The sequence below is a fragment of the Lampetra fluviatilis genome, chromosome 40, assembly GCF_964198595.1.
Source record: "Lampetra fluviatilis chromosome 40, kcLamFluv1.1, whole genome shotgun sequence".
Classification (NCBI taxonomy): domain Eukaryota; kingdom Metazoa; phylum Chordata; class Hyperoartia; order Petromyzontiformes; family Petromyzontidae; genus Lampetra; species Lampetra fluviatilis.
This window is the reverse complement of record NC_136314.1, coordinates 2572028-2582875: the sequence shown is the minus strand read 5'-3', so window position 1 is coordinate 2582875 and position 10848 is coordinate 2572028. Positions and strand designations below refer to the sequence as shown.

General features: G+C 42.0%; 1 protein-coding gene across 1 annotated transcript; it reads left to right on the top strand.

Annotated features, from left to right (window-relative positions):
* Positions 1-9931, top strand: SUSD3 (sushi domain containing 3). The gene is made up of 4 exons (XM_078875162.1): positions 1-182; positions 1824-1895; positions 6920-7100; positions 9414-9931. The coding sequence occupies exons 1-4, from the start codon at positions 176-178 to the stop codon at positions 9514-9516; spliced, it is 363 nt and encodes a 120-aa protein (XP_078731288.1). The 5' UTR covers positions 1-175; the 3' UTR covers positions 9517-9931.
* The last annotated feature ends 917 nt before the right edge of the window (positions 9932-10848 follow it).

Sequence of the window (10848 nt, the reverse complement as noted above, 5' to 3'; positions counted from 1 at the left end):
TAGTGGTGGTTGGGTGGTGGTTGGTAGTGGTGGTTGGTTGGTGGTGTTTGGTGGTTGGTGGTTGGTGATTCCACCAAAGTCTTTGGGAAGGATTCGAATTGGTTCCTTCTCGTGGGACTTTTCGACACGCGTCGCGTTCACTTGTGGCCGTCTCGTCGTCGTCATCATCGCTCTCATGGCAGGTGAGTTGATCGAGCTGGACACAGCGCTGCTTACATTGTCATTCGAGATTTTCATCGCGTTATTACGAGCTTGTGCTTGGTTTTAGAAGTTACTTGAGCCGTAGTGGGTTTGCATCAAGCCGAGAGATTATTGTACACTCAGTGCTCGTTTCTGTGCCTTGTCGAAACGTATTTACACGAGCCGATGTGGGCCCTCCCCCCATCACGGTGGCGAGATGTTAACTCCGTCGCCTGGTGTACAGGAGGAGGTCGTGGGTTCGATCACGACCATGGTGCCTGCATATTTGCAGCTTGCATGTTCTCCCCGCTGTCGTGTGGATTTTTCTCCGGTTTTTCACTCCATAGTTAGAATCAGCATCACGCGTTTAGAGTATCTGGCTGCTCTAAATGTCCACATGATAGGTCACTTCTGAAAAAGAGCTGTATATCTCAGTGGGCCTTACCTGGTAACATAAAAACAAAGTTTATAGGTCTTTTTTAGTTTTCGAGGTGGGTCTGAGGTTAAACACACGCGTTTATAGTACAGTATTTGGCTGCAATACATTTCCACGTTATAAGCCACTAAGTTGAGCTATAATTTGTGGCCAGGTCGTTTCTAAAAAAAGAGCTATAAAGCTTAGTGGGCCTTACCTGCTAAAATAAATATTGTTTAGTTTTTAAATAGTTTTAGGTTCCCAGAGGAATACTTGGTAACAGTGTGCATGCATAACTGTACTGATGAGTCTTAATGATGATGAAACCGCTGCTCGTTGGGTGATGATGAAACCGCTGCTAGTTGGGTGGTTACATTTGTTCATAGTATTGCTGGCGACTTCAGATGATCACAATGCACTTCTTGAGGAAATGGTGGTTTTGCATACTTCTTAAGGCTGATAACTTTTTATACAGTGTATGTTGAAACTTATACGGTTTGTGGCTATATAGATTTGTTTTTTTTACACAAGACCTGTTACAAGTATTTATTTTAGAATATTACACAATAGTGCCCTTTTTTGGTAGTACGGTATTTTATAAAAAAATATATATATATATTTGAACGATATGTAAACTCCACGGTGGCTGGGCGGCTCAGAGGTTCAGAGGGGTGAGCTGGCACTGGTGACACACTGGGTTTGAATCCAGGCGGTCGCTTGTGATTAAACCGGGTTCTTAGTTGGTGGCCTCAGCCTGGTTGGTCATCAATCACGTCACAAAAAAAAGATGTCATTCAATTTGGCCTTGCATGAAATTTGGTTACATTTCAACATGGAAATAATGGCTATGAATAGTTATTATTCAGCGACAAATAATACTTTCAAATGTTTGCGAAATATGGTTTAAAAAAATAGAAAGTGCTGCCCTCTACTTGTGTGGACCAGACTTTACATTAACGCAAGTGGTTCTGTGATATCAACTTCTGTGGGCCATTCTCTGATGTGAAGTGGAACGCCTCTCAGCCAGACACCCGAGCGGATACTTCGTCACATTACATGACGCTGAGAGCGCGATTGAGATAAAATTGGATAACAATAAAAATATAGAGAAACAAAACATACGTACACACATAAGTACTGGAATTTAGTTCGTCACGTTTTGAAATACAATTGCTTTGCACTTTAATGATGCTTGCTATTCGTTTCTGTCTCCCTTCTCTGTGGAAAGTCAACACCACAGAAGCACTTGGGATTGCCATCACGAAGCTCGGACACGTATTTTCTCAGCCGCCTCCTCGCGGTGAGTTGAGACCTTATATTTCAGACACTGACATTTAAAAGTCTTTAATATTTGAGGATGATATACTTGATCCTCCATCTTGTGCATTTGTCAGTGTTAACAATTGAGATGTATTGACAAGGCTAGTATGGTGCTGCAGTGCATTGTAATCTTTCATATTGGTTTCAAATCTGTTCGTTACCCTGTGTGCCAGTGATGGAAATTAAACTTTTTTCCATTTTGGGCATCTGATAATTAATTTGACCTCCACCACTACAGGTTACATAGTGCAAATATATATACTACAACTAAACTAAATTTTTTATTTTATCAGGTAAGACCCACTGACCTTGCCACAAATGATAGCTCAGCAAAGTGGCTTATCACGTGAAAATTGATCGCAACCAAATACTCTAAACACATTCTTGATTTGAAGCTTTCGTGACCGCAGGAATCCATACTCTTTGGTTCTTTCGGTAAAGTCACGTAGGTAGAAAAATAATGAATAATAATGAATAATAAATGATTGCTCTAAACACATGTTTCTAAATGTGGAGGGAAAACCAAAGGACCCGCAGATAAAATCCACGTGACCACGGGGAGAGAGAAGGATTCATAGTCTTAGGTTTTTTCGGTAAAGTCACGTAGGGAAAAATAAAGAAATAAATAAATATTACTTTATACATTATTATTGAAATAATAATAGAAAGAAAATAATAAATCACGACGTTTCGGAGGCAACACAAGCTTCCTTCATCAGGTGTAAAAAGGCACAGCAAAATAACTGTAGTGGATGTTATTTGTGATGGGGCATTAATATATAGGGTAAGAGGAGGGGGGAGAAGCCAAGGAGGATGGGTGCAGGGTGGGGGGTGGTTTTGAGAGAGAGACATGCAAACTCCAAATATACAGCAGGTGCCAGGGTCGGGATCGAACTCAGGTGCTCCTGCATACCAGGCGAGGTCTGCAGTTAACTTCTCGCCGCCATGGCTGACGTTTAGGGGTTCGAAGGGGTGTGTCCTAGACTGCCAGATGTTCCTTTGGCCCAACCCAAGTTCATTCCCCCTAGCGGTGAATCACTGTTGTGGTGGCCCCCCACAAACCTCCCCCCCATCCGGGAAGTTTGACGCACGCCGTTTATCAACCCGTGCCATCCATCCTGCTGGAGTGTGGCAAAACAAACTTCCCGAGCAGCATGGTCGTGGAGGGATCTTCATTTACCATTTCGATGACGAAACAGCTTTGAATAGTTGTTTTTATTAATATATTTATTTTCATATGTCGGGAAAATAAAGTTCACTTCGCGAGAAATGTGAACAAGTTGCTGAATGTCGTTGCGTAACTGCTTCTCGCTTGGACAAGCACCCTGCTGCCATAGAGGGGTTTTGTTTGTAATATTGCCATGGATTTCGATTTAAAGCTTTCGTGACTGCAGGGATTCATCTTCTTGGTTCTTTCGGTAAAGTCACGTAGAAGGGAAATAATAAAATAATAAAAATAAAACATAATAAAATAATTCTCACGACGTTTCGGCCACAACGCAAGCAGCCGTCATCAGGTGAAGAACAGGTCTGTCGGAAAGACAGCGTCTGAATGAACACCACCAAGCTTGGCAGCGTATATTTAAGCTGGGTTAGGGGAGGAAGGGCGCCTTGACAAAGGAATTGCATATCAACAGGAATTTAGCATATTTATGAAAAATGCAGATATGGGATTAGTCACTACTTGTGGAATGCGTATGAGGTGGGGGGGGTCTCAAAGGCATATTATAGTGAGAATTGTATTTTATTATGTTTTATTTTTATAATTTTATTATTTCCCTTCTACGTGACTTTACCGAAAGAACCAAGAAGATTAATATTGCCATAATCAAGTAAACAAAAATTCTACCGCATGCCATGTTTGGTCATACAGTTGTTGTTGTTTTTTGCCGTCAATATATATTCCCATAAGCAATTGTTTTCGTGACATTTGACGCAATCATTTTGTTGGGTCTTGCTTAACGACCTTCATGTCTGTCACCACGTGGAAACACCTTATTCACCCATGGGGTAGATTGGCAAAAGTCTGGATACTTTGTTTATCAGAGGTTTCGGAAATGACATAAAAATATACAATCGCTCATTTGCATTATTTCCTATCGTATTTGGCCTTCATTGTACAATGTGTCGACAATGTCCTGCTACCCCATCTGATAAGTAGCCTAATCTGATACACGCCCTCTATTTGGTTTTATACTGCACACTGGAGATCATCATTATTTACACCATTGGAACCTCATTTGCCAGTAAAAAATATGATAATTGGTTTTTAACCCTTCTATCTGGCAACAAAACTGACACCTTACCCCGAGCTCTCATACTCTGATGGTGCATTGTCTTTGAGTTGTGCGCCTTTTGGCGTCATCTGGTCCAACCCATGTGAGACTATGCTCTAAGGAAAGCTGTCTCGGGTGTGGACCAATCAACTTCAAGGACAGTGCATACATTATCAGAGATATGTTTTTTGTTTGCATTATGACTGCAAGTATTGTGGTCTATGCAAACATGACTCCTTGTAAAAAAGGTGTCAGTTTTGTTGCTAGATAGAAGGGTAAAAAACCAATTATCATATTTTTTACTGGCAAACGAGGTTCCAATGGCATCCCATAGTTGCTGATGACATGGTCATGATATCAACCAACAGAAATGAACAACAGGAAACGATTAGAGAAGCGAGTAAAGCTGCAATGCGAAACGCAATATAAATGCGTATGAGCGACGCAACAATCGATTATAGAAAGTTTTCTAAACAATAACAGATACTTAATAATAATAATAGCATGGCTAATTCACGTAGGAAAGCCACACTGAGCCAATAACTAATTGGGTTTTTATTTTGAGATTATTTTTCAGCCAATTTATAATGAGTGTTTATACATGTGGGGGGGGGGGCTGGAGCACGTGGAGAAAATCCTCACGTGCGAGGGAGGAACACTCTCTCCTCGTACAGATGCAAATGGACAGAAGTCAACTTGCTGTACCGCCTTCTCCTGGTGAGCCAGGGTATAAGGCTCCTCAACGCCCCACGGGAAGGGAGTTTCTCATCCTAGATTTGAAGTTTTCGTGACTGCAAGGATCCATGCTCTTTGGTTTTTTTCGGTAAAGTCACGTAGGTGAAAACGAAATAAAAATAAAACAACTAAATTAAATTACGACGTTTCGGAAGCAACACAAGCATCCGTCATCAGGTGTGAGCGCTCCAGCAAAATTACTGTAGCGTATGAAGAGCGCTACATAGAGACACGTGTTTACATAGGGTATGAGTTTCACATCGTTTGTGCAATCCACCAACCTTCGTTGCCTTTCCATTGCTGGATAACAGGCCACGCCAATCGTAGCCACGACGACTTGTCCGGCGATGTCTGTGGAAGGATCCTGCATAATGCACGCGCATAATATGACTTTGAAACCCCCCGCCCACCTCCTACGCATTTCACAAGTAGTACTAATCCCATATCTGCATTTCCCATAAATATGCTAAATGCCTCTTGATATGTAAATTATTTTGTCAAGGCGCTCTTCCCCCTCCAACCCAGCTTAAATATACGCTCCAAGCCTGGGGTGTTTCATTCAGACGCTGTCTTCCCGACAAACCTGTTCTTCACCTGAGGACGGCTGCTTGCATTGTGGCCGAAACGTCGTGAGAATTATTTTATTATGTTTTATTTTTGTTATTTTATTATTTCCCTTCTACGTGACTTTACCGAAAGAACCAAGAAGAAGACAACGGTGTGTTGTGTGCCTCAAGACAATGAATGATGGGTGGACCACGATGAACACTCTTAGGTTTTTTCGGTAAAGTCACGTAGGTAAAAAATAAATAAGAAAAATAATAATACAAAATAATAGAAATAAAATAAATTATTTTGTTTCTATAATTTTTTTCTATTCTTTTTAAGAGTATGAATCCAAGCAGTCACGAAAGCTTCAAATCTAGAATTAGGACCAGGAAGAAAACGAATGGATACATAATGGAATAGGGGGGACTAGAGAAAGTTGGTGATGTCTGTGGAAGGATCACATCTGGAACAGACAACGGTGTGTTGTGTATATGCCTCAAGACAATTAATGATGGGTGTACCACGATGAATACTCTTAGTTTTTTTCGGTGAAGTCACGTAGGTAAAAAATAAATAAGAAAAATAAATAATACAAAATAATAGAAATAAGTATGAATCCTTGCAGTCACGAAAGCTTCAAATCTAGAATTCATGTACAATCAATTTGCTAAACACGATAAAAAAAATATTTACTGGAGGAACACAGTTTGGAAAATAGGATACTCGAAATGCGTTTGCGTTTTTTTACATTTTTAGCGAGACAATGCAGACCTGTCATCTGACGAGTGTTTGTCAATGTTTTTTTTGTTGGATGCGATAAGCCGAGCTTTCGAATGTGTACGAGTGATGGTCCACAGTTGTTCGTGTAGACGCATCTCTCAAATCCGTGTTCACTTGGGGTTATCCAAGGTGAACATAGGCACACTCTACATGCGCGCTCCTCAACCGTGTCATGCCATGCAATGATTCATGATAACACGTGCAACAATGCATCACGTGCGTGTCACGTTGGTCTAGGTTTCTTGCTAATTTTCCGACTGTCCCGTCTTCATTCAACCCTGCCGGGCGGCAGTGGCACACGTGGCCTCTAATCCAGCACTCCCAATTCACACGGTTGGCTGCATATGGTGCAAAATAAGTTCTACATACATACATATGTGGTTGCAGCGGTGGTTGGTGGATGGCACACAGATGTTGTAAAACCCCTTCCCTGTGGATGTTGAGGAGGTGCCATATCCTGGCTCGCCAGCAGAAGGCGGTCCAGCAAGTGGACTAAATTCCATCGGTTTCCATCTGTATGGGGATAGAGCGTTTCACCCTCATGCGTGGCAAATTTCTCTGGGCACCCCGGTTTCATCCCACACGGATAAACACTCACTTTATTGGCTGCATTGGCATTTGCGTGCCTTGTCTGACTGCGTGCTGCACCTTTGCATCTGAACAGAGGGAAACGAAGACATTTTCAAAAACAAAGGGCACGAAATCGCCGTGATCGTCGCCATCATCAGCGGCGCCGTCATCCTCCTTCTCGGCCTGTGTTTCATCGTCTGCTGCCTGAGCAGGTGCTTGAGCAATTCGTCAGCGCAGCGGAGAGACGCGCACTCAAGAGGCGTTGACCGGACAAGGTAACGCTCACGGGCAAACACAAATTCACCGGTTGGCTACGTACAGCGTTAAAGAAGTTCAGCGTACATACGTACAAACACACACACACACGTACACAAGCGCTCGAGAACGTTTTAAGGCCTTGCACAGCCAGCCCATTCACACTTGGCTAATGGCCCACGTGTCAGAATCAGAATCCGTATTTATCCTGGAGGAATTCGATGAGCTATGCAGGCTAGATGAGTGAGCACATCAGCCATCAGCCAACTGAATTTGTTGTGTATTTAAAAAAAAGTATATGACGATGATGAAGGTGCATCACTGCAATTCCTTGCTCATGCCATTGCTATGCACTTTAAAATCTAGATTGAAAACACATTTCTTCAGAACTGCTTTTTGTGTTTAGTTTGTCATTCCTCCGCACCCCCCGATAAGCATGGTTGGCTACGTACGGTGCGGAAGAAGAGGTTCAACATACATGTACTGTCTTCTAATTCAGACCACTGTCAGCCCTCCAAAACATGTGCAGGATCACTGTGCACTAATGGCACTTTTTCCAATGAAAACGACTCCAAATCTTAGCATCAGGAACACAGCCTTGCAGACACCCACCGGTCCGCTCGACCACAGTCCCCTTTCGATTTAAAGCTTTCGTGACTGCAGGTAGAAGGGAAGTAATAAAATAATAAAAATAAAACATAATAAAATAATTCTCACGACGTTTCGGCCACAATCCCTTCTACGTGACTTTACCGAAAGAACCAAGAAGACACAGTCCCCTTGTAACGCCTTGCCATGGTGCGGTGTCAATGAAACGGCTGTTGGCATTTTTATAATGATAATAAATCTCGACGTGGGTGAAGTGTTGAGTTTAAGTTTGACTTGTTGCACGGATGATGGTCCCGTTGAGTCAGCTGCCCGGCTAATTCACACGGGAGGTCCGTGGTGCGTGATCACAGCAACAGTAACAACAAAACAAAGAAAAAAATATCTATATTGGAGAAAGTGAGTACAGGGTCCTTAAGTGATGTTGCACAACAAACGAGGGATTTAACGGTCACAAACACAGATAAAAAAAACCAGTCCTGATATAATGAGAGAAGAGAATGGGTGGTTAAAATGTAATGCTCATATGCCTATGACAGAGCATTGAGCCAAAGTCCACTGAGGGCCCTGAGTTTGATGTGGGCAGCCACCTCCCACCTGAAGTTAAAGAAGGTTATCCTCGATTTAAAGCTTTCGTGACTGCAGGGATTCATCTTCTTGGTTCTTTCGGTAAAGTCACGTAGAATGGAAATAATAAAATAATAAAAATAAAACATAATAAAATAATTATCAGGTGAAGAACAGGTCTGTCGATAAGACAGAGTCTGTCTTATCGACAGACCTGTTCTTCACCTGAGGACGGCTGCTTGCGTTGTGGCCGAAACGTCGTGAGAATTATTTTTATTATGTTTTACTTTTATTATTTTATTATTTCCATTTTACGTGACTTTACCGAAAGAACCAAGAAGAAGGTTCTCCTCCTCAAGTGCGGTGTATTGATGTTCACAGCGTTGTGGAATTACTGTGTCGAGTTTTCTACTCCCTGGCCCCTATTACAGAAGGTTATGAATCTGAATTGGCGTTCACCCGGTGAGATGCGCGGGCATTGATCCTGTCTGAGGTCCAGTGAGCAGGTTAATGGAATTACAGTAACCTATTACATCCGTATTAGTTCGGCAACAAGGGCGTTGTCGAAGAAGCTCCGAGCATTGTGAAATGAATCGTCGGACATCGTGGCCCAACCCCCGAACACACATCGGAGAGTCGCGCAGAATCAACGCAAAAATCCACAGAGTTTATTATCATCCAGAGGGAGATGATACAATCAAAGCAAAAGTATGAAAAGTATATTGTCAAGTGTTGCAGTGATGCGAGCATGGCTTATGTTTTAAATAAACACGTGGGTTATCAATATTTGTTCTTCTTAGGGAACCCACAGTTATCACAAGGAGTATAAGGGCCTGTCATTTCATCAATTAATACAACATATGCTACATATCACGAGCATCAGAATTAATGTTTTCCAAATCATACATGTCGTATGTAATGCCCGAAAAAAACGAAGAGTATCGTATGCAATGGTTTCACCTGACCTCTGCAAACTACAAATGTTAAACAAGGAATTGCTATTTTAATTTAATTGATCCCCAGAAATGTGATAACTTTTCGAACCGTCCTTGTTCGCGGCAGGGGGCGGTGTGTTTTTGATGATCAGCGTATACATATCCACTAAGCTCTTGGCAAGTTTAAAATGCATTATTTAATCCTCTCCTATTTGTTCCCCACAGCCATGTTGTGAACGTGTTCGATGAGGAAATATCCTTCACAAGCACCTCTGGAAGTCAATGGAAGAACAATGCCACTGTGGACAGAAGCCCAATGTATTTCTGAACTACAGAAGCCCCGTTTTCAAGTTCAAGTTAATTTATTAGGTATAGCCCTGTGAGCCATTCGGCTCTTGAATCGGGTGCAACCGCAACAAACAAAAAACAAAAACATGAACAAGAAAACATCTTAAAGTGACTAAGTGCAAACAGAAAATCCAAGAAAAGACAGCAAAATATTGCAGAAAAAGCACCGTACACCAAGGCTGTGTGCAAAAATCTCAGTGGGATGCAAGTCAAACAACAACAACCACAAGACAACTTAGATTAAGGCCATCAGTCTAACTCTGTACTACAACAAACAAACATGGCCAAACCAAAAAACTTTTCGAAAATCACCAAAATAAAGCCATAAAAGCAATGTAACAGTTTTGGGGCAACTACTACTCCTACTACGGTGTGTGAAGCGTAAGTTGAAGTCATGTCATCAGATGCAACGCGTGGCGTTTAGATTTTATATTTTCCATATTGTCCAACGCTGTCTCAGATGAGGGGGGGCGGGGGAGACACACTGTGTCTGCTGTGAGTTTCCGCCGAGCAGTCTTTCTCTTTACGATCAGCAGAGGGCACTATAGCCGAGGTCGTGACGACTGAAAGTGCGTGGCTGCAACGTTGCATCGACCACATTGACCCGGCCGTCCAATTTGAGCAGTATTACTGTGGTGGTGGTGGTGTTAACATTGAGGATGGAAGTGTTTACTATTTATAAAAGCATAAAAAAAAAGAAATCATAAACTCAGTCGAATATTTTACTTGATAACCCAACACATTAATGCACTTGTCATATTGCTGATATTTACAGAACAATACATTCACGCAGTGAACATTTTTCTCAGGTAAGATTTTTTATATTGACAAAATCGGACTAATTAATATCAATGCACTTGTAGAATTGTTAATTAATGATACAGGGTTGGGGAAAAGCTTGAGCTAAGTTTGAGTGCCAGCCCCAGCTGATGTTAGTGGCGAGCGATATCTGAAGTAGACCTGGACCCACTTCCCTTTAGCAACCTGAACTGACCAGCGTGGTGAAGTATAGTCAACTTCTTGGTTATTCTTTGGTTCTTTTCGGTTAAGTCACGTCTAAAAATAAAATAATAAATTAAAATAACATATTACGACGTTTCGATTGCAACACAAGCAATCATCATCAGGTATAAAAGAAATAGCAACAAAAATCTAACTAGAAAACTATAGACAGACATACAAGCAGACAGACATCACAACGGCACACAGAGAGAGGACACAAATCGGCACAAAGAGAGGGGTCGATTCTGTGACGGTCCCTTAAATATAGAGAGGGGGGGGGCGGGGACGGAGAGAGGGAGGGGGCAGAGAG